Below are 25645 nucleotides of genomic sequence, written 5' to 3'. Positions count from 1 at the left end.
ACAGTTTCCTGTCAGAGGACGTTCAAGGATAAGGCAATGACTCAGTCCCCACCCTCTGTGTACCTGCCTGCCAAACCAGTAAACAGTAGTGGATCCATTCTTAAAACTTTCCAATCACACCTCGTATGAATAAGGTACATTTGACAAGCTATGATTCTCTACACCCAAAAAGAACTTCAAGGTTTAGCTAAGTTCTTAAAATAATGGTGTGATTGAACAGTGCTAGTAAAAGCAGAAATGTCACTGCAAGTTAAGAATCACCAGAAATAAAAAGTAGTTCTCAGTTGTAGAGGAACTGCATCACATACTTAGCTACACTAAAGGTATTAGAACGTGCTCCAAGATCTGACATCTCTGGAGCTTTAGGAGTGAGCATACAGCACTGAAGTAAGATTATGCAGTAAAATCCCTATTTTAAACTTGTGACACACAGCTTCCACTACAGTGGACAGTTCTCAATAGTCACTTGTCTGGCATTTCCATTCAGTCCCGAGGCTGCAAATTCACACAGTCCACTGCAGTGGGCATTCCCTACTGTTGTTGTGTCCTTCATACATTGGCAGCCTCATAACTAATTGAAAAACCAGAGAAATGACTGTTAAGAGACATCCACAGCAGTGAAAATCATGCACCACAGGGTTAATGAATCTCTGAGGACCCAAATATTTTTTCCATAAAATGGGGGATATCTCAATTACTCTGCAGGAATGACCATCCTGTACATACTTGTATATTCCATTATGAGATTTGTTGTTGACTATATTGTCTCATTCAGAAGAAACTGTAACTTTCATCTGGTGAACAATACATGGAAAAACAATATGCACTTGGATAACACCTCCTTAAACACTGTACATAGATTTGTGCACTATTCGGCAGGTTGCATATTCAATAGGCTTCCAGTAGAATTTAAAATAAAATAAAATCCAAAAAATAAACTCCACAAAATCCAAGTTTAAAGGTTTCCTTCGGAGATCCTCCTCCTTTTCTGAGCAGGTGTTCATCGCAGCAGTTCATAACTGTGTACAGTATAAGGGGGCACACTGGGAGGCAGTGCAGCATGTATGAAGTATCAGTTCCTGAGCTGTCTTGGAATCATAAAGGTGGTGAAAATAACATGCTTTATTTAGCAGAATTCGCACAGCCGATGTAGTCAGCTCCCCTGTGCCATGTGTTGACCCTGGGTGGTGGTGCTTGCTTAGCCCAGCAGGAGACAGCCACCAATGCAAAGATATCAGCAGATAGATGGCTGTGTAAGAAGTGAAGTCAACACCTTGGTGGGCACAGAGCTGTGTCAAGCCTACAGATGTCTGGCACATAGGGGCAGCAAAGTTCAGTGTAGGCTGACCATGCCATTGCAAATGTAGTGACCGGCCAGCTGCTCACAGTGGAAGTGACATCCCAGTGTGGACTGTGAACTGAGGACACTCAGAAGACACTCTGGAGTTGGTTGATGTCAACCAGCAGTAGGACACCAGCTGGGAGGCACCATTTCAGCTCCCATCAGCCTCAGGATTAGGCACAGTCCATAGACCTGCAGCTTGTAGAGGCAGTGTGTAATGGTAGTTGAGACAAGATGACCCACTTCAGGTCGATGACAGGCATGGAGTACTTTTTGGTGTGGGCCGTGGCTGACGACAGATATTGCATGACTGGGGTAGGCAGCATTTATGGCCACTTTTAACCTGGTTCTGTTAAGACAGGATGACACTTTTAATCATGCAGATCACATAAGTGGTGTAGCGTCAGGCCTCTGCAGGATGTAATCCAGGTCACCACAGCAATATCCAGGCCCTTGCAACATGCTGCATTGGCAATGTGCCAGCCATGACAGCAAGTGGTGTAGAGGGAGTTACAGAGGGTGGGCAGTTTTCTGCCACATTCCGAAGTATCTTCTGTGCGTTAGTATGCCCCTCCTTTGTTGCTATTAACTTGCCTAGATAGTTAAGTAGGTTAGGATCTTAGGTAATGTTAAGAAAAGTCAGGTTTTGGGCAGATAATATCTCTAAAGGTGCAGTGGTGTATACATCGTGTTCAGATCCGTAGCCTCTGTTGTAGTCGTTGGGAGCCATAAAGTTGGTCCCAAAATATCACATGTTGTACCATTCATCAGTATACTGTTTCATTGCGGCTCCAACTATTCTGCATCCTTAGGTCGCATCTGCTCATAACAATTCATGATAGCCGCCACTATATCGTATGCGGAATATGCCCAGTGTGAACTCACTTTCTGAGTATAGGATTATTGTGCAATGATGTTACATGATTAAAAACACACACAGAATGGCTGTTGTACCAGACCTAAAGTTGTTAGTCTGCTCCATAGATTCGAGTCGGTACTGGCTCACCTTCGTGATAGCCGCCACTATATCGTATGCGGAATATACCCAGTGTGAACTCACTTTCTGGATATAGGATTGTTGTGCAATGATGTTCAATGATTAAAAACACACTCAGAATGGCTGTTGTACCAGACCTAAAGTTGTTAGTCTGCTCCATAGACTCGAGTCGGTACTGGCTCACCTCCCTGTCTCGCAGGCTAGTGCACTGTGTTTTAAGCCATGTAATCAAGTCAGTCAAAAGCTCACCATGTGCTGGAATCTAAAGTATAGCTTAGCACAAACTTAACATAAATTACACAGTTGATATCATAATTTAAGGAAAGTATCCAAATGAAGAAGACATTATTTATTTTATTCAGCTAATATGCAAGGTGGACGTTATACAAGCAAATTGAAGGAAAAGTCTTTAAATACAGTCTTTCATTATTCCACCTTCCTCGCAGCATAATATCCTGCCAGGAGTTGATGCTGGGAGAACTGACTGAACTGAGAATAAATAGCTTCTTAGAGTATCAAGTACTTGCACAAGTACAGGAAATTTGCAGGTGAATCTCCCTTGCTGCCACCACCACCACCACCACCACCACCACCACCACCACCTTCCACAGTGTATATGCACTACGTGATCAAAAGTATCCACACACCTGTCTAAAAATGACTTACAAGTTCGTGGCGCCCTCCATCAGTAATGCTGGAATAGAACATCGTGTCGGCCCACCCTTAGCCTTGATGACAGCTTCCACTCTTGCAGGCATCCTTCCTTTCAATCAGGTGCTGGAAGGTTTCTTGGGGAATGGCAATCCATTCTTCATGAAGTGCTGCGCTGAGGAGAGGTATCAGTGTCGGTTGGTGAGGCCTGGCACGAAGTCGACGTTCCAAAGTATCCCAAAGGTGTTCTATAGGATTCACGTCAGAACTCTGTGCAGGCCGGTCCATTACAGGGATGTTATTCAGGGTGTATATGACTCGGGACAACCAGGAGATCCAGGAAAAACCCTGGAATTTTTTCATCCGGGAGGAAAGCTGGAAAAACCCAGGAATTTTTTAGAGTTCTGGGAGTTTTTCATTGTTTTAGTTTTCAGATACATTTTTGTAACTTTGACTGGTAAGGACCAATACTCTAACAAAGAAAATTACCGTATCTCGCTACTGCAGAATAAAACTCCAGCAATAGAAGGGGGGGGGGGGGGGGGGAACCTTAAGTTGCAAAGGAAATGCACCATATACAAAACCAAAATGTGTAAAAGGCTTTAGGAAGACTGTGATGTATCTTTATGTGTGAAAGCTTAGCTTCTCTTGCAGCTTATTAATCTTAGAGACCAATATTATATGTAAAAGCTTTCTTAAATCACAGAGCTTTTGACTCTCATTTAAAAATCAACTCTTTGAGTAGGATGATTTTGAATAATTTTGAGCCCAGGAGATCTGACATTTATGTCGTTCTTAAACATTTTACTGGCACATTTGTGTGATGTATCTTAAAGTGTAACACGTGCAAAAAGGGACAAAATTATATGTGAAAGCTTTTCTTTTCGTGTAGCAACACTATGTATATTAATTTAAACCATTAACTTTTCCTATGTGTGTGTTCGTGTTACTTAACAGTGATGTTGCTATTGGCTAACTACATCACGTGTCCTATCCTCTGAATATTCGCTGTCATCGGCTGGTGAGATCGCTTGACATGAGCTACGACTGGCTTACAAAAGTGCATCAGTCTCGATTTCAATCCTTTGGAAAGTAACATGCAGTGTTTGGTGGAATTCAAATTTATTCTTTCGTAATACGAAAATATGCAGTGTACATGTTGCTGCACATCAGACATCTTCCCAAAATGTGTTTTGTTCCCCAAGTTTCATTTTCTAAAGTGCCGGGAAATTCTACGCCAGTGTAAAAAACCATAACCATTCAAAAGACTCATAAGTTTTACAGTTCCAAGGAAAAGTATACTCTCACTTAATACGGAAAAAGTGTATTTTCACCCAGGAAGAAGTGTACTTTTAACCAGGAATTCTGGGAAAAATCCGGGAATTTTTTTTCCTCGTCCATGCATACACCCCATTATTGTCTTGTAACTACTCCGCCACAGGCCATGTATTATGAACAGGTGCTCAATGGTGTTGAAAGATGCAATCACCATCCCTGAATTGCTCTTCAGCAGTGGGAAGCAAGAAGGTGCTTAAAACATCAATGTAGGCCTGTGCTATGAGAGTGCCATACAAAACAACAAGGTGTGCAAGCCCCCTACATGAAAAACATGACCACACCATAACACCACCACCTCCAGATTTTACTGTTGGCCCTACACACACTGGCAGATGACATTCACCAGGCATTCGCCATACAAACACCCTGTCATCGGATCGCCACGTAGTGTACCATGTTTACAATCCTTACACAAAGCGAGGCATTGTTTGGCATTTACCAGCATGACGTGTGGCTTATGAGCATCCGCTCGACCATGAAATCCGAGTTTTCTACCCTCCCACCTATCTGTCATAGTACTTGCAGTGGATCCAGATGCAGTTTGGAATTCCTGTGTGATGGTCTGGACAGATGTCAGTCTATTACACAATATGACCCTCTTCAACGGTTGGCAGTCTGTCAGTCAACAGATGAGGTCGGTCTGTACGCTTTTGCGCTGTACATATCCCTTCACGTTTCCACTTCACTATCACATCAGAAACAGTGGACCTGGGGATGTTTAGGATTATGGAAATCTCGCATACAGACGTACGACACAAGTGACACCCAATCAGCTGACCACATTGAAAGTCCGTGAGTTCCGCAAATCACCCCATTCTACTCTCCCACAATGTCTAATGACCACTGGTCACTGATATGGAGTACCTGGCAATAGGTGTCACCACAATGCACCTGATATGAAAAACGTATGTTTTTGGGGGTGTCTGGATACTTGTGATCACATAGTGTAGCTTGTTATTCACAGTTGAATCATACAGCTTACGTACAATCATATGGAATAAAAAAAATATTGTGAAAAGGGTAGAGAGCTACTCACCGTATACAGGAGACAGACACAATGAAAAAACTGCTATACATTTTAGGTTTTGGCCAGAAGCCCTTTTTCTGAAGTAGAACACACACACACACACACACACACACACACACACACACACACAGTGCTTGTGGGAGTGTGCAGGGACTTGGGGACCAGAGGGAGCTGCTATGTGCAGTCGAGAGATTTGGGGAGGGGAAGGGGGAAGGAAGGGGAGCGGAAAAGGAGAGAAATAGAGAAGGGGAAAAGGACTAATGGGTGCATTGGTGAAATGAAAGAGTGGGAGATGGGAAGGAGAGAAGTAAGTGGAGGACAGGTACCAGTGAAGCTTGGGGCATGGGATGTTTAGGAAACATAGGATATATTGCATAGAGTGTTCCCACCTGCACAGTTCAGAAAAGCTGGTGTTGGTAGACAGAATCCAGATGGTGCAGACTGTGAAGCAGTCATTAAAGTGAAGTACATTGTGTTGGATAGCATGTTCTGCAACTGGGTGGTCTAGCTGACTCTTGGGCACGGTTTGTTGGTGTCCATTCAGGCGGACAGGCAGGTTGTTGGTTGTCATGGCCACATAGAAAGTAGCACAGTGTTTACAGTTTAGTTTGTAGATCATTTGACTGCTTTCGCAGGTAATTCTGCTTTTGTTGGGGTAGGAGATACATGGAACTAGACTGGAACAGGTGGTGGTAGCAATGATGGTGGTAGTGTAGTGGTGATGGTGGTGATGGTGGTGCGAAGATGTATGGGACAGATCTTGCATCTAGGTCAATTGCAGGTATATGAGCCATGAGGCAAGGGGTTGGGGGGGAGGAGTGGAGTAGGGATGAATGAGGATATTGCATAAGGTTTGGTGAGTGGCAGAATAGCGCTTTGGGAAGGGTAGTGGATAGCATATTCCTCATTTCAGGGCATGACAAGAGGTAATCGAAACTCTGTCGGAGAATGTGATTCATTTTCTCCAGTTTTGGGTGGTACTGAGACATGAGGGGAGTGCTGCTTTGTGGCCAGATGATGGGAGATGGCAGGCGACTAGAGACAAGACATGGGACATCTATTTCTATACAAGATTGGGTGGGTAATTTCAGTCTGTGATGGTCTCAGTGAGACTCTTGATGTATTAGGCGAAGGACTGCTGATCACTGTAGAGGTAACAACTGTGGATGGCTCGACTGTATGAAAGTGACTTTTTGATATGTAATTGGGGGGGGGGGGGCGGCAGGTGTTGAAATGGAGGTATTGCTGGTGATTGGTATGTTTAATATGGATGGAGCTACTGATGTAGCCATTCAAGAGGTGGAGGTCAAACAATTTAGGATCTACCTACTGAAAGGATTGATTTTTAATTACTATTTGTATTTTCCCATGAGCTGCCTGATACTTAAGATATTCATGGACATGTTAGTGCCAAAATAGGTTCCTGTTTCTAAACTTTTAATATTTATTCCTTTAAATTAAACTAGTCACTAATGTAGGGATCATTAAAACTGCATTTCATGTTTGTTGTTCGTATGGTACATTCACCAGCACCTACTGAAATATCCTTTAAATGTGTGAATTTCTTAAAAGCTGGGCTTTTGCTTATGGTACATCCGAAACCCCATTAGGTGCTTCAAATGCCAGAAATTTGGGCACACTATGTTGGGATTTAAAGGTAAGGCAACAATTATAAGGTAGCTCAAGTTGAAGAAACTTGCTCTGATTATGACTTCTGTGTAAAGTATTCAGTTCCACATCCACTAGAATCAGTGAAGTCCTCGTTTTCCTGGGAGAGGAGAAAAATCTGACTGACTAAGTACATATTATACTCGAAGGCATGCATATGTTTCCCATTTATTTTCCTGGAAACAACAACATATACAGAAAGTGCAATAACACATTTAAAGAGAGCCGTATTTCAGATTAATACTGTGATTTCTCCACGTAGTCACCAACATTCATTACGCACATTTGCTAACTGTGAACAAGAGTTTAAATACCACCCATAAAAACCCGAACTAGCTGTGGTAGCACTGTCACCCGAACCTTTACGATGAAAACTTCTTTTCATCCGGTGATAGTAGTGCCCAGGCCAACCAAGAAGTGTATCAGTTGTAACATGAACACTCAGTAATGAGTGTACCACAGAGATCGAAATCAATTTTAACATGATAAAGATTTCATGTTCGACACACACATAATTTGATATAGAAGTACTTAATATATGAAACTGATGGTGAGCCATATGCCCAAATAGTAGTCTGGCGGTTAAATACAATCACGAAAGAAAAAAAAAAAAAAAAAAAAAAAATCCGTAACACCAAGGAGTTTTGGGACATAAATGAAAGTTGGTAGGTGTGTTTTTACATCTGAAAGATGGTCTGTATTCAAATTTCATGCCAGTTGATAAGAATGGTGCTAGTAGCACCACTGCAAAGATGCAAATCAGGTTTGCTTTAAATATGTGCTGTAATGGTATGAGTGATAGTTTCCTTTGAGATTGGACTGGTGAGTTGATGTTAGGCAACAAAGACACCATTATCAACACCTCAATAATTTTATTGTGTAATAGTGCTATGAGAAGCTGGATGTTCCTTATGTGATTTGCAGAAAGACTTGGCAGGAGTGTAGCCACTTATCACAATTGCTGGCAGTGGTGGTCATGACAATGTACAGATGCAAGAAGACAGGGCTTCAGATGGCCACTATGCATCACCGAGAGGGAAGACCATCATGTTCAGTGTATGGCTCTGATGCATCATACTGCATGTGCAGCAAGAATTTGAGCAGTAGTTGGCACCACAGTGACACAACTAACTATTATGAATTGGTTACTCCAGGGACAGCTCAGGGCCATTTGCAACTTCATTGGTGTCAATCAAGAGCTCATTGGAGGGCTGGGTTGAGGTCTCTTGTCATTCTGATGAATGTAGGTTCTGCCTCAGTACCAGTGATGACTATAAATTGGGTAGAACTAGGCAAGTTGAGGACCTGCAACCACCTGTCTACATGCTAGACACAATGGACCTACACCTGGAGTTGTTATATGGGGCGTGATTTCATATGACAGCAGGAGCACTCTTGTGGTTATCCCACATACCCTGACTACAAATTTGTTTATCAGTTTTGTGATTTCACCTGTTATGCTTCCATTCATGAACAGCATTCCAGGGAGTGTTGTCCAACAGGATAACACTCATGCATATACCACTGTTGTTGCCTTGGCCTGCTTGATGAGCATATATGGGACATCATCAAATGACAGCTTCAGTGTCGTCTACAAACAGCATTATATGTCCCTGTATTGACTGGGCAAGTCAACAGTTGTGGAACTCTACCCCACAAACTGACGTATGGCACCAGTACAACACAATGCATGCGTGTTTGTATGTTTGCAGTCAACATTCTGGCAGTTACACCGGTTATTAATGTACCAGCATTTCACATTTGCATTGGCATATCTCTTGCTTACATTAACCTGTCATCTTGCAATGTTGATTACTTAATTATTTTACCTAGACAAATGTATTTCTGAAATTTAATTACTCTACATTAATTATTCTTTGGTGTTGTGATTTTTTTTCCCATCGGTGTATTTTCATGTACAGCTCACAATGCATCTCGATATTGGACGCCAATCTGGAAAGCTCTCCTGCAGCTGCTATTTGTTCAGGACAATGAAATCAACAGGCCATAAGAGGAAGATTAAAACATTAGTACTACACTAAACTAATCTGACTTGCACACTGAAGAAAAGGCATTATTTTTGGAATGACCCCAGCCAAGTTTCAGAATTCTGAAGTACTAATGTGTATGGAAAGGAGACAACCAAAGAAAACAGCACCTGGGTTAAATCCTCCCTATTAAATAACAAGGGGAGAACAGCATTGAAGCAATAATGAAATATTGAGGAGAAGGGGTCAAAACAACAGGCCAAAAGTCATTGCTATGCCAGGTGAGGATTTTGTAATTCAGTTGAGGTCTTTTAAAGTGAAACGCCAATTCCTTTCAACCCTCTGTCACCTGACATGGAGTCGTTTCTTTGTAGAAGGGAAAGAGAATGACTGAACTTTGCTGATAAATGGCACAAATATTACTCTGAAATTCAAGTGGTATCAGGACAGCTGTGGAGGAGTTTCAACAGTTAGAACACAAAAGATTCTAATGTTTCTGTCTACAGGAGACATTGTAGATAAACTGGAAGTCCTGTGCTCAGGTGATACAGCAGCTGCAGGAGAGATGACCTCACCCATGACAGTGCAAAAGTAGAGTAGCCATATGTCAGTGATGTGGATTACTTTATTCCTGTCCCTCTCACAGCAGCTACTCAAAAAGTTTACAGTGAACATTCCATGTAATGTTACTTTGTGTAACAATTGTTTGGAGCTGTGGATAGTGATACTGTCTCTGACAGTAATTCTCAACTCCCTCAAACTTACTGTACAAAGTTACCAGAGGGGGAGTGCCTCTCAACTACACCTATAGACTTTGCTCAGACAATGATAGACTATTTTGATTCAATCAGTGCTATAGAAAATCAAAACTGAGAAAGTCATTGGAAAATTCTGGTCAAAAATAAGAGTTTTAAAATTGCTCTTTTCCATTTGGATTATGGATTCTGCCTCGTCCGAGACCAGGAAGACTTCACCTGGCAATGATCAGATCCAGTACTGCATTTCACAGAACCTTAAACACCAGGTGAGAGAAATTATCCTTGCTTCTTTGCTTCCTCTCTCTCTCTCTCTCTCTCTCTCTCTCTCTCTCTCTCTCTCTCTCTTTACAAAACCCAGCCAATTGGAGACTTATCCTACTTTTGGAGGAAGGAAATCTTAGTTTCCTTAACTTCTGTGTGTGCCCTTCAGGCTATCCATTGCGTGTATGGATAAAAAATTTGAGTCAGCAAAGAGCTCATTTCTTTGCTTAAAGGGCAGGGGAAGAATGCTAATTATGCTGGATACAAAGGCACTGGGAATTAAGAGAAATCAAACTGCAGATGAATTGGCCAAAGATGCCTGTATAGGAGACATTACTTAGTCACCTTACTGTTGCCGTACAAGAACATGCATCAATTAGAGGAACAAGCTGCATTCAGTGAAGTCAGTGATTTGACCATGCTACTCCTCCAACCAACCACTGAAGTGAAATGAAGAATTTTAATTAACATTGGGTGAGGAATCATACTATGACACATGAATTCATTCTTTGGCAAATGAGTCCACCAGTGCAAAAGGATCCACCAGTATGTTGTGCTTATAGTATAAAAATATCTTGCCATCAAATTTTAACAGAATATGTTTTGTATTTTTGACAGGAGAACAGCATCCATCTTGTTGACCAATCTACCTCTTATTTTAGGTGATAACAAGACAAATGTTATACAGGATTTAGCATTTTGTGTTAACATATGACATACTATCTAAGTTTTTAGGTAGAAGATTTTAATATACTGTATTTACAGGGTGACTAGCTCATTATTTTGGGTATTAGCCCCTCGTGGTATTTGCTAATATTTTAACAAATTGTTTTATGCAAGAACTATAGAATGTTTGTAGTGCTTCTGTATGAGTGTAAATATTAGAGAGTGGACCAGGTTAGATATTAAAAGTGAACCAGGTGTCAGTTAGAGATATTATTTATTAGTGTGTAAGTACTCATAATATTTAGTTTTATATGTTTTAAATCTTAATGCCACCACCAACAATGCATGTAATCTAGTTGTAGTGGGAATTTCATTTGTCATTATGTATTGTCATCACAAAGAATGAAGATATTGGTTACTAAGTATACTGAAACCAAGAAAGAAATGAACATGCTCTAAATGGTTGGCTGAACTAAGTTGTGCAGCAAAATCCATGGGGCAAATGGTAAAACTTCATCTGGTTTGTATACTGAAAACCAGGAATCTCCATAGCTGCACTCACTGTAAATCCAGGAGATATCAAACGATTCTCAACAATCTGATACAGCTATAGGTAGCTGTGCAGTAAAGGCATCTTAGAAAGACCATACCTGAAATCTGCTGCCTACATTCACACTGCTTAGATTTGAGCTGGAAAATACTACCCATTAAGGGAGCATGTTAACATCGTAGCTGTTGTCAGCAATAGCATAACATCCGTAGTTAGGAATCCATTGCAGTGTTCCTTATTCACGAACAGTTTTGCAGTACTTTGTTCTTTCTCTAATCCTGCAGCAGCAACACACCAGTTGCTCGCATATCGAGTTTGGAGAACTAACTGACTTAAGTGACTTAAATTTTTAATAGATAGTTAGGTGTATATAACCATTCTCACCATCTTTTTTAATTTACCTGTTTTGCAAATGGAAGACATCATTCTAAGGTCCACAAGGTACATCAGTGCTTTTTGTTCTCTACTGGTTCAGAATTCTCAGCATTGTAGGCCATTCTTGCCCTACCAGATAACTGTTTTCATAAATCACTTATAAGCATGGTAGAAAGTATGGCCTGCTAACATTTAGGGTGGAGCAAGATTCAACCCTAATCCAAAGTTGGAAGTGACTGTCACACAATCACTTAAGAAACGCAGACTTGTTTTACCAAAGAGTAATAGGGGTATATTCCTTGGTATGGTTTTAACTCAAAAATTTATAAAATTTTGAACAGCTAGGAAGATAAATCAAAGGAATTTGCAATTTTCAAAAGAAGGATGATGATGAGGCTATTTGAACAACTTACACACAGGGGTGAATGGAGTAAATGGAAAAACTAAAGAGTTTAAAGTATGAAAGGTGAATCTCCTTGATGAACATTTTGAAAGTTTGGTAGGTTTATTGCTGACACACACACACACACACACACACACACACACACGCACACATGTGGATCATGTGGATTCTAGTTTAGATCTAGTGGATAATGTCAGAAGTTATCTAGTTATCTTTAAGAAGGTAACTACACTGGAAGACTGTAGCAAACAGCTTGAAGACCTGCAGATGGTAGCAAATGGTGCATGGAATGACAGTTGACCTGAACAAAAATAAATGTAACATATTGCACATTAATAGGTAAAGAAATCCGCTACTGCACAATTATACTATTGGTATCAAGTTCCTGGAAACAGGAAATACTGTAAAATATCCAGGAGTAACCACCTGAAGTGTCCTAAAGTGGAATAACCACATAAAACAGATATTAGGAAGATCAGATGCTAAGCTGAGATTCATAGGAAGAATGTCAGGAAATGCAGTTCATCTATGAAAGAAATGATGTACAGAACACATGTTCAACCAATTCTTGATTAATGCTCTTTAGTCTACAGCCTGTACCAGGTTGGATTGATGGAAGAGATAGACAAGATCCAATGAAGACTGCACATTATACGTATCATAGGATCATTTAGTCAATACGAGAGCATTACAGAGTTGCTCTATAAATTCCAGGGGCAGACACTGCAAGAAAGGTGTGGATCATCCAGTGGTACGCTATTGAAATTACAAGAGCATACATCCTGGGAAGAGTTGGAAAACATACTTCTTCCTCCCACATACGTCTCATTAATGACCACAATAAGAAAATGTGATAAATTAGAGCAAGTGTTTGGTTTAATGGCAACCATTCATCCCACATGCCATTCATGAATGGAACAGGAAATGGGGGTTGGATTGTGGTACCAGAAGTACCCTCCGCTACTGACTGTAAGGTAGCTTGAATACTACAGGGCTATTACAAATGATTGAAGCGATTTCATAAATTCACTGTAGCTCCATTCATTGACATATGGTCACGACACACTACAGATACGTAGAAAAACTCATAAAGTTTTGTTCGGCTGACGCCGCACTTCAGTTTTCTGCCGCCAGAGCGCTCGAGAGCGCAGTGAGACAAAATGGCGACAGGAGCCGAGAAGGCGTATGTCGTGCTTGAAATGCACTCATATCAGTCAGTCATAACAGTGCAACGACACTTCAGGACGGAGTTCAACGAAGATCCACCAACTGCTAACTCCATTCGGCGATGGTATGCACAGTTTAAAGCTTCGGGATGCCTCTGTAAGGAGAAATCAACGGGTCGGCCTGCAGTGAGTGAAGAAACGGTTGAACGCGTGCGGGCAAGTTTCACGCGTAGCCCGCGGAAGTCGACGAATAAAGCATGCAGGGAGCTAAACGTACCACAGCCGACAGTTTGGAAAATCTTACGGAAAAGGCTAAAGCAGAAGCATTTCTTAAACAGGAGATTGGAAAACCGATGGATCGGTCGTGGTGGATATCATGATCAACAATTCGTGTCATGGCCTCCACGCTCTCCCGACTTAACCCCATACGATTTCTTTCTGTGGGGTTATGTGAAAGATTCAGTGTTTAAATCTCCTCTACCAAGAAACGTGCCAGAGCTGCGAGCTCGCATCAACGATGCTTTCGAACTCATCGATGGGGACATGCTGCGCCGAGTGTGGGAGGAACTTGATTATCGGCTTGATGTCTGCCGAATCACTAAAGGGGCACATATCGAACATTTGTGAATGCCTAAAAAAACTTTTTGAGTTTTTTTATGTGTGTGCAAAGCATTGTGAAAATATCTCAAATAATAAAGTTATTGTAGAGCTGTGAAATCGCTTCAATCATTTGTAATAACCCTGTATACAGGGGATATGAAATGATGTGAACACCTATACTTACTTGGGAATGGTTTATTAATTAGGGGTTGGACCCCCATTTTCCCGTAATATGGCAGCAGCTCTTCTTGAAATACTGACATATAACGATTATATAGTCTCCAGTGGAATGTTATGCCACTCTTTGATCAGAACCTCTTCTAACTCCTGTAGTGGTGAGGGAGGCGGAAATCTTCTCCGGAGTCTGCAGTCCAACACCGCCCACAAGGATTTGATAATGTTCAAATCTGGGCCCACAAGGATTTGATAATGTTCAAGTCTGGGGACTGTACTGGCCAGGGAAGACACTGCAGTTCAATTGCATGCACCTTATACTGCGATTGTATTGTCCTGCTGTGTGAATGTGTGCATTATGTCGGGTAACAACATTTGAAACATAGGCTGCACCTGACCACCTAAAATGTTCACATAATCATTGGCTGTAACGCAGCATTTGAGAGTAATGATGGGACCAGATAACATGAGATGGCTGTACATACCATCACACTTCCACCTCCGTGCTTGACTGTTGGGATCAAGCAATCAGGATTGTAGACTTCTTTTGGTGTTCTCAGATGTAAACCCGGCCCAATGTTCGAAATAACGAAAACGTTGACTCGTAGGACCATATGACATGTTTTCACTGATCAGCCATCCAGGGTTTATGCTCCATACACCATGTTTTATGCTGCTTTGCATTGGTTGTCATCACTAATGGTTTCAGTATATCAGCTCGTCCATGAATATTTGCTTTATGGAGCTCTCTGAGGTTAGTGTCGATAGACATGGGTTCTCGAACATGGCTGTTGAGCTCTGCAGTCACTTTAGCCACCGTAGCTTTGTGTTGTTTTGACACAGTTCGTGTTAGCGTAAGACAATCTCTCTCATCCCACTGTTACGTTTACACAATGATGTCGTTCCATGTTTTGTGTAGACTGTCATGACTGTTGAAACAGTTGCTCTTAAAACATTCAATAAGTTGGCTGTCTTGGTTACTGATGCTCCAGCTAATTGGGCCTCCACAATCTGTCCTCTTTGGAACTCTGTTGGGTATTTCATTGCACGTCGACCTTGGACTCTGAATGCAAAGATGAAGTGTGCACTACTCATAAGCGACCTGCACTGATGCCTAGTCTGTACTGAACACGCACAGTCTGGTGTGACATGTAACTTATCTGCGTTGTTGACCATCAGACTCAACCATCCCATTACTACCACTGTTCACATTATTTTGCCTATCCCCTGTAGGTGTGAATGCTGGAAAAGTGTATAGATCCAGTGCTCCCAGGTAGCTCAGATATCTGTAAATGCAGCTCTCAGACTTGTAATGGAATGAAAACCACCGGAAGTTTGTCACTTTGGTAGACAAAGATTATGTTGGCATAATGAGATGCAAAATCATTTGATGATGATGATGATGATGAAATTTTAAATGAGAATCAGAATAGCTTGGCGCGTAATAACCAGATATATGTACTTAGCTGTTCTTTAGTTTTAGATTAATTTCCCTGCTGGTGTGCCAGCATTTTTTAAACAGATGAAGAGATTAATGTAATGTGAATTGTAAGATTTTGTCAAGTTTGGAATTTTTTCCCTACATTATTACGTAAGAGACATTAAAGTGTTATCAGTGGCATGTTCACCCAGATGAAAGTGATCAGACAGTAATCAGTTTTGATTCTTGCTTTTACTTGTTGTTGTTGTTGTTGTGGTCTTCAGTCCTGAGACTGGTTTGATGCAGCTCTCCATGCTACTCTATCCTGTGCAAGCTTTTTCATCTCCCAGTACCTACTGCAACCTACATCCTTCTGAATCTGCTTAGTGTATTCATCTCTTGGTCTCCCTCTACGATTTTTACCCTCCAAGCTGCCCTCCAATACTAAATTGGTGATCCCTTGATGCCTCAGAACATGTCCTGCCAACCGATCCCTTCTTCTGGTCAAGTTGTGCCACAAACTTCTCTTCTCCCCAGTCCTATTCAATACTTCCTCATTAGTTATGTGATCTACCCATCTAATCTTCAGCATTCTTCTGTAGCACCACATTTCGAAAGCTTCTATTCTCTTCTTGTCCAAACTATTTATTGTCCATGTTTCACTTCCATACATGGCTACACTCCATACAAATACTTTCAGAAATGACTTCCTGACACTTAAATCAATACTGGATGTTAACAAATTTCTCTTCTTCAGAAACGCTTTCCTTGCCATTGCCAGCCTACATTTTATATCCTCTCTACTTCGACCATCATCAGTTATTTTGCTCCCCAAATAGCAAAACTCCTTTACTACTTTAAGTGCCTCATTTCCTAATCTAATTCCCTCAGCATCACCCGACTTAATTAGACTACATTCCATTATCCTTGTTTTGCTTTTGTTGATGTTCATCTTATATCCTCCTTTCAAGACACTGTCCATTCCATTCAACTGCTCTTCCAAGTCCTTTGCTGTCTCTGACAGAATTACAATGTCATCGGCGAACCTCAAAGTTTTTATTTCTTCTCCATGGACTTTAATACCTACTCTGAATTTTTCTTTTGTTTCCTTCACTGCTTGCTCAATATACAGATTGAACAACATCGGGGAGAGGCTACAACCCTGTCTTACTCCCTTCCCAACCACTGCTTCCCTTTCATGTCCCTCGACTCTTATAACTGCCATCTGGTTTCTGTACAAATAGTAAATAGCCTTTCGCTCCCTGTATTTTACCCCTGCCACCTTTAGAATTTGAAAGAGAGTATTCCAGTAAACATTGTCAAAAGCTTTCTCTAAGTCTACAAATGCTAGAAACGTAGGTTTGCCTTTCCTTAATCTTTCTTCTAATATAAGTCGTAAGGTCAGTATTGCCTCACGTGTTCCAGTGTTTCTACGGAATCCAAACTGATCTTCCCCGAGGTTGGCTTCTACTAGTTTTTCCATTCGTCTGTAAAGAATTCGTGTTAGTATTTTGCAGCTGTGACTTATTAAGCTGATAGTTCGGTAATTTTCACATCTGTCAACACCTGCTGTCTTTGGGATTGGAATTATTACATTCTTCTTGAAGTCTGAGGGTATTTCGCCTGTTTCATACATCTTGCTCACCAGATGGTAGAGTTTTGTCAGGACTGGCTCTCCCACGGCCGTCAGTAGTTCCAATGGAATATTGTCTACTCCGGGGGCCTTGTTTCGACTCAGGTCTTTCAGTGCTCTGTCAAACTCTTCACGCAGTATCATATCTCCCATTTCATCTTCATCTACATCCTCTTCCATTTCCATAATATTGTCCTCAAGTACATCGCCCTTGTATAGACCCTCTATATACTCCTTCCACCTTTCTGCTTTCCCTTCTTTGCTTAGAACTGGGTTTCCATCTGAGCTCTTGATATTCATACAAGTGGTTCTCTTATCTCCAAAGGTCTCTTTAATTTTCCTGTAGGCGGTATCTATCTTACCCCTAGTGAGATAGGCCTCTACATCCTTACATTTGTCCTCTAGCCATCCCTGCTTAGCCATTTTGCACTTCCTGTCGATCTCATTTTTGAGACGTTTGTATTCCTTTTTGCCTGTTTCACTTACTGCATTTTTATATTTTCTCCTTTCATCAATTAAATTCAATATTTCTTCTGTTACCCAAGGATTTCTACTAGCCCTCGTCTTTTTACCTACTTGATCCTCTGCTGCCTTCACTACTTCATCCCTCAAAGCTACCCATTCTTCTTCTACTGTATTTATTTCCCCCATTCCTGTCAATTGCTCCCTTATGCTCACCCTGAATCACTGTACAACCTCTGGTTCTTTTAGTTTATCCAGGTCCCATCTCCTTAAATTCCCACCTTTTTGCAGTTTCTTCAGTTTTAATCTACAGGTCATAACCAATAGATTGTGGTCAGAGTCCACATCTGCCCCTGGAAATGTCTTACAATTTAAAACCTGGTTCCTAAATCTCTGTCTTACCATTTACTTGTACTGTGTAAATCTATTGACAACTTAATGGCAAATTTTAACCAGATAATGGCAACAGTTTTATATTCTTTTTATCTGGTGTGATTGAATGTGAATACAGGTGGGTAAGGGGTGGGTAGGAATTTTAACAGAATAATTTTCGAGAGTTTTGACTTTTGACACTTAAATCTAATTAGCAACGGTGCTAATAGCTGTTCAACTGAGTGCACGTATGCCCCCCTCCCCCCTTTCTCTCTGCCAAGGATATGTTGAGTCGCAGACAGGCACAACGGAAAGACTGCTAAACAAGTAAGCTTTTGGCCAAAAGGCTTCTGTATTAGACAACATAACACACATTCTTGCAACCCCCCCCCCCCCCCCCCCACACACACACACACACACTATTTCTGACTGGAATCAGCTGTCAGAGACAGTGGTCATGTGTGTGTTAGTTGCATCCATGTGAATATGTGTATGTATGTTGTCTAATTCAGAAGAAAGCTTTCGGCCGAAAGCTTACTTGTTTAGCAGTCTTTTTGTTGTGCCTGTCTCTGACTCAGCATCTCCGCTATATGGTTTGTAGCAATCTATACTTTTCATCATATTGTCATTATTCTGTCCTGGATTTTCTGTTTTTTTGACTAATTTTATTTTATTGAGCTTGTTTATTGAATGTGAACTGTTATATAGACTCTGTTTTTTTAGTTTAATGTTTGTTTTTCCTGCTTTGCTCCCTTTATATATTTTTATTGTTCAACTTTTTAGCTTTTGGATTGCACTACCACACACTGTCAGTCTTGAGGAGTAAACATCTTTTTCTATTGTTGTGACAAACATTGTAACTTCCTTGTAAGTTGAAAACTAGTCAGCTTGAATAAATTAATCCTGTAGAACATAAGACAGGATATTGTTTTACCACCTCATCTGTTTGTCTCATTGCAGTAGAGCATCACAGTCAAAACCTTTTCTACGTAGTGCTATTCCTTCAGCCCCCTGCATGTTCAGTCTCTCCCAGTGTCATGTTACGGTCTTCTCCGAATTCTATTATTTCTTGTTTTAAAACATCAGTTTTCTTGATGTGACTACATAGACTTTCCCAGCTTATTAACTAATGGTATTATTGTTGTGTCTGCAGCCGGATCATAAAATCATCTAGACACAATATTCCAGTGGTCCACCTGGTCACCTTCTTCAGCAATTAGCTAATCTTGTCAAAATCAATTCTTTTGTGAACAGCGGCTGTTTTATACTCCATGGAAGACCAGTAGTGCAGGCATTGTTCAGTGGTCAAAGTTGACAGAAACAATGAATTACTGTCGAATACCTCTGTCAATACATTCTACTGGCCAAGTTAAAGATCATTCTTTTTTAATGCCAGATAAAACTGGGAGTCCACATTTTATGCAAAAGGAAGTCCTTGCCTCTATTTACAATTTTGTCTGCAAGTCTAATTTCGATTGGTTCTTTTAAGAGACAGTTACAGTAGGTAGACACAAGGGTATCTATCTGTGTATCATAATGTATCATTTTGTATGCCTTGCTTAGACAAAGCTTCACCACCGCAGATTTCTCAGGTTTTAGTATATGTGCATGGCGATAAGTGCTCAACACATCTGTCATGAATGGTGCAAATTGTTTGACCAGTATACATTTTCCATAATGACAACTTTATTCTGTAAATGACGGACTTCCTCAGTCCTATATTATCTTTTACTGAGTTAAGGAATGTTCTAATCTTGGATGGTATGAAATACATTTTTAATATTATACCATTTTAAAATCCTTGCTATCTTTGAAGATAAGCCTCCAGTGTATGGTAGGAAAGAAATCAATCTACATGCATACATGCATCTTTTATTGGTTCCAGTGAAGGTCCAACCTCAAAGGCTCAGTGGATATGTTTGTCTGTGCTGCCATTTTGCTTGAACACAAATTTAAGATGACGTAGCTCTTGTGTCAAGCTTTCTGCATCTGAGATGGCATAAGCCTTCTTTGCCAATGTCTGCAGGACTCCTGTGCATTGGTTCAGTGGATGACAACTCGCACATAGATACCGCTCTATACAGACTGGTTTCCTGTAAACACTGTCTTTCAGAATCTCATCGTCCTTTCTATAGACCAGTATGTGCAGAAATTGGAGCTTTCCATCCCTTTCAGTGTGCATTGTGAAATTGATACTGTGACGAAGGCAATTAGAATGATCTAGGAAATGGTTCACAGTGTCTATTCCGTGTGGCCATACAATAAACTTATTCTCGAGATACCTCCAAAAACAGGTAGGTTTTAAAAACATGAACCTTCTCCTGTCTCCAAAATCTTCCAGAAAAGTTTTAATGGTGGGAGTGATAGTCAGCTTCCCAGAACTATTCCGCCAGTTTGTTCAAAATGGGGCTGTGCTCCTCTTAGGCACTGGGCACAAAGGATTGTTATCACTAGAAAGTCTCCAGAATTTGAACATCTTTGTTCTTGACCCATGACATCAGATAACAGCACTCATCGATGAACTGTGATTAACCTCATGTATAAAGAATTAGATGATGCCACATTATCAGTTTTGGAGAAAGGCTTAAATTTTGCTCCCGTATTGAGGAGCCTTTCCATCAGTAAATTCATTTGCTCTGTGGAGCAAGTGGTGTTCTGTTTTCCTGAGGACTGAGCAGAAGAAATATCCTTGTGTTGTGGGAGGCAGCAGTGATGATTTTGGGTGGATGCACTCTCAAGTCATCCACAGTGTATAATCAGGCCATGACTGTGGTATGAATCACTTTCTATGAAATTGGCAAACAATGTTCTCATCTGAAGATAGCAGCCAGATGGACCTCTGAAATGTTGTGTCTAGATGATGATAACAACCAGCTACTGACCTGACATTCCACAGTGTATAATCAGGCCATGACTGTGATATGAATCACTTTCTATGAAATTGGCAAACAATGTTCTCACCTGGGCCAACTTCATCATAGTTCTTCCTTTATAATGTATTTTTTCTCATTCTCTTTGTGCATTATTTATCACCTTAACTTGTTCCTTTTTCAGCTTCATTATTTAATTCCTCCGTGCCCTCTGTATTTCAGTTCCTGAATCTTTTATTTTCTTAAAGTTGTTCCCTTTACCCTTTTTTCATTCGTTTGTTTACTGGCTTCCTGTTCCACCTTTTCCTTTTCTCTCTACACCTTCCTTGTGATTTCTCATACACCATGATGTTTGAGTACATGTCCTGTTTTAGCAATGGTAAGCGGAACTGTAGTTTTAGACTCTAAACTAACTTTGAGGTTGTGGGTTACTCCCTGTTGTTCCCTTTTCAGATAACACAGTGTGTTGATTGGCACTAATAATGATATTGTCTGTTAATTGTTGTCTTCTTGACTCCACTCTGAAAGCCGTAGTAACAGTTGTTAAAGTATCTGTAACTAGAAATAAATAATAAAAAGGTACATTTTGAAAAGATATCCATATCCTGTTGGAAGTGTCTCAATGCATTGTTTACAACAATATAAATGTATGTATTTTTTTTCCTTCAGGGCAAGCTGTGTGTACAGCAGTTGCATGTGAGATCTCTCTTCAGCCACACAATGATGGTGACAGGAATTACAAGTGTGCCACCTGATCCAAGAGTTACATACATACCGCCAGAAACTGGTGGAGGGCCTATTTATATCACAGAACTGCTTGTAAATTCAGTAGGTGATCTGTGCTTTGAACCTGGTCTCAAGTGCGGAGTTTCAAAATGCTACACAGGCATACCATACAATAGTTCAGGTTTGTATTACATCAGATATATCTTTTCTTGTATTTTTTAAATTTAAGCTTTAAAATAAAATGTTTTTGTACTATCATTAGTGTGTCCCAGTTTTGAATAGTTACTTATTTCATAAATGAATAAAATGACTTAGAAACTGTCTGTTTTTGATGAGAGATCAATATAAGGCTGTTAATTGTAGTGCCTACACAGTGAAATTACTGTAAAACATTTGCAGGTATTTGTCATCTACTTGGGCAGCTACAGTGGTAGCACAAATGTTCTGGTGCTGTACAACTCACATTTTCTATTCCTGTATGTTGGTTAATTTAGTCATGTTTTTATTTTTATTCTCATACTAAAGTTTGAAAGTGTGCTAAGGCCTGCCACAAGAAAAGAAGTGGAGCAGTTTGAGAAGTAAATATTTGAATAATTGATAACTGGGAGTGAATTGTGAAATGTCTAAGTACCGATTTATCAGCATAGAGCTTGTGACTGTATCTGTTGTAGAGGTTGTAGAGTGAGTGAGTGAGTGAGTTAGTTAGTTAGTGGAAATAAAAATAAAAATCTGTAGTTATAATATGTGGAAAGTCTTTCCTTCTGGAATATTAAAATAGTATCCATCAAAACTGGATACCTAACAAATTAATGCTACTTTTCCTATGTTTTGCTTTGAAATAGTTGCTTGAAATATTTTGGTAAATTGAACTACTGACACAAACAAAAAGTGTTGTCTTTATTGCAAGTCTCAAAATATGTTAACTTGTGTTATTGATTCCTAATAATTAAGTTTCCCGATATTTACATTTCAGAAAAAGCAATTTTTGCTGTGGATTTCAGATGCTTTTGTACTAAAAATATTATTGCTTGTCATAATGTTTACTGTAGTGTCAGTTATATGTATGTCTTCCTCCACAGCAGCAAACCATTGTTTCAGTGATAACAATCAAAGTAAAGTTATGATGCTTATTTAGCTCTGTTGTTTGGGCCACCACACTCTTTGTAGCTCACAAGAAATACGTAAAATACAAGTATGAACCAAAAAGAACTTTTACCAGTTTCTTGAGTTTGCTTTTTCATCTGACTGAAGCTGCTGTTAATTGTTTATTTTTGTGAACCTACTTCGTTCTTTTACAACTGTGGAAGACTGACTTTGAAGTAGTGTCATGCAGAAAATATGCTCTACAGACATTTTTCTTCAAGATACAGAATCACACACCATAGGTTAAATAAGACAGTGCCTTACAGTATAGATTCTCTTCAACAGTAATAAGTTAGATAATTAACAGCTCCAGGAAAACAAATTTTAGGATAGTTTACAAGATATGACCTAAGATGAAATTTATAATGCGCCAAATTCTGACATAAAGTTTAACCTATTCCTTGATAAATTAGTATCATTTTTTGAACATAGCTTTTCAATAAGCTGATCAGAAAGGACATTAAACCATGGATTGCTAGAAGGATTGAAGTATCATGTTAAAGGAAAAGTTTATGTTGGCAAGAACAAATAAATACCTTGCAATAGTTACTCACTACAGAAGCTCCTTAAAATTGTCAAGAAAAGTAATTAAAAAATCAAGAAACATGCACATTGTGTCAGAAATCAGTAATTCTTGCAATAGACTTAAGTCTGTACAGAATGTAGTGAAATGAGAGACAGGACAGTGGAGCACACAACTGGGTAGCATCACTGTTGAATTAAATGGAAGGAGGGTAGATGATCAGTCACGAGTATATTTAATAGTCCTTTCTTAAATGTAGTAGAAAACACACAGACAACAGTGAAAGAGAGGAAAAAAAAAAAAAAAAAAAAAAAAAAAACTCACGTAAAATTCATTGCATAGATGTCTCATCCATTTCTCCTTCTAAATTTATACATTCTCTTAGAAGTAAAAGTTTATCTGGATTTGTTTGGTGTTTCCATCAGAATACTAGAGACTTGTTCCCACATAATAAGCACTACCTTTTCTGAAATGCATCACTAACTCAGGTCACTTTTCCAGAGAGATTGAAATATGAGGGCACTCAAAAAGAAATGCACACTATTTTTTTTTAAATCCATCTCTTATTCTACATCTTTGAAAGTTTTACAGTGTGTAGATACATCCTTTAGGAACAATATTTTCATTTCTCCACATAATTTCCATACATCTCAACTGCCTTATGCCATCTTGGAACCAGAGCCTGTTTACCCGCACGGTAAAATTCTGGACCAACCTGTTGGAGCCACTGTTTGGCAGCACGCACAAGGGAGTCATCATCTTCAAACCTTGTTCCATGAAGAGAGTCTTTCAGGTTCCCAAAGAGATGATAGTCACATGGAGCCAGGTCAGGACTGTAAGGCGGGTGTTTCAGTGTTGTCCATCTGAGTTTTGTGATCGCTTCCATGGTTTTTTGACTGACATGTGGCCGTGCATTGTCATGCAACAGCAAAACATCGTGCTTTTGCCGATGTGGACGAACACGACTCAGTCAAGCCTGAAGTTTCTTCAGTGTCGTCACATATGCATCAGAATTTATGATGGTTCCACTTGGCATGATGTCCACAAGCAAGACTCCATCAGAATCGAAAAACACCGTAGCCATAACTTTTCCAGCAGAAGGTGTGGTTTTGAATTTTTTTTCTTGGGTGAATTTGTATGATGCCACTCCATTGATTGCCTCTTCATCTCTGGTGAAAAATGATGGAGCCATGTTTCATCACTTGTCACAATTCTTCCAAGAAATTCATCTCCACCATTCTCGTACTGTTCCAGAAGTTCACTGCATACCGTTTTTCTTGTTTCTTTGTGAGCCCCTGTCAACATCCTGGGAACCCACTTGGCACAAACCTTTTTTAACGCCAACACTTTCAGTATTCTGCAAACACTTCCTTCCCCTATCCCAATGTAGTGTGACAATTCATTCACTGTGATACGTCTGTCAGCAATCACCAATTCGTTAACTCTCTGCACATTGTCTGGAGTGTGTGCAGTATGAGGTGTGCCGCTGCGAGGACAGTCCTCAATATTGCCGTGCCCGCTTTCATCACGTAACCTGCTTGCCCACCAACTAACTGTACTGCGATCAACAGCAGCATCTCCATACACCTTTTTCAACCTCTTGTGGATGTTTCCCACTGTCTCGTTTTCACAGCACAGGAATTCTATGACAGCACGTTGCTTCTGACGAATGTCAAGTGTAGCAGCCATCTTGAAGACACACGGTGAGACTGGTTTGATGCAGCTCTCCATGCTACTCTATCCTGTGCAAGCTTCTTCATCTCCCAGTACCTACTGCAACCTACATCCTTCTGAATCTGCAGAGTGTATTCATCTCTTGGTATCCCTCTACGATTTTTACCCTCCACGCTGCCCTCCAATGCTAAATTGGTGATGCCTTGATGCCTCAGAACATGTCCTACCAACCGATCCCTTCTTCTGGTCACGTTGTGCCACAAACTTCTCTTCTCCCCAATCCTATTCAATACTTCCTCATTAGTTATGTGATCTACCCATCTAATCTTCAGCATTCTTCTGTAGCGCCACATTTCAAAAGCTTCTATTCTCTTCTTATCCAAACTGGTTATCGTCCATGTTTCACTTCCATACATGGCTACACTCCATACAAATACTTTCAGAAATGACTTCCTGACACTTAAATCTATACTTGATGTTAACAAATTTCTCTTCTTCAGAAACACTTTCCTTGCCATTGCCAGTCTATATTTTATATACTCTCTACTTTGACCATCATCAGTTATTTTGCTCCCCAAGTAGCAAAATTCCTTTACTACTTTGTGTCTCATTTCCTAATCTAATTCCCTCAGCATCACTCGACTTAATTCGACTACATTCCATTATCCTCGTTTTGCTTTTGTTGATGTTCATCTTATATCCTCCTTTCAAGACACTATCCATTCCATTCAATTGTTCTTCCAAGTCCTTTGCTGTCTCTGACAGAATTACAATGTCATCGGCCAACCTCAGCGTTTTGATTTCTTCTCCATGGATTTTAATACCTACTCCGAATTTTTCTTTTGTTTCCTTCACTGC

The 25645-nt window shown here is 40.2% G+C and overlaps 1 protein-coding gene across 3 annotated transcripts in view; it reads left to right on the top strand.

Moving 5' to 3' along the window:
* Positions 1-25645, top strand: part of LOC124804646 (transmembrane protein 131) — a 382072-nt gene that overhangs the window by 210931 nt on the left and 145496 nt on the right. For all 3 annotated transcript variants that reach the window (XM_047264868.1, XM_047264869.1, XM_047264867.1), the window contains exon 15: positions 21391-21628. In XM_047264868.1, the coding sequence (XP_047120824.1) occupies positions 21391-21628 (238 nt within the window). The remainder of the gene's footprint in view (positions 1-21390; positions 21629-25645) is intronic.

Source organism: Schistocerca piceifrons, chromosome 7 (genome assembly GCF_021461385.2).
Source record: "Schistocerca piceifrons isolate TAMUIC-IGC-003096 chromosome 7, iqSchPice1.1, whole genome shotgun sequence".
NCBI classification, from domain to species: domain Eukaryota; kingdom Metazoa; phylum Arthropoda; class Insecta; order Orthoptera; family Acrididae; genus Schistocerca; species Schistocerca piceifrons.
This window is presented reverse-complemented; position numbering and strand designations above follow the sequence as displayed.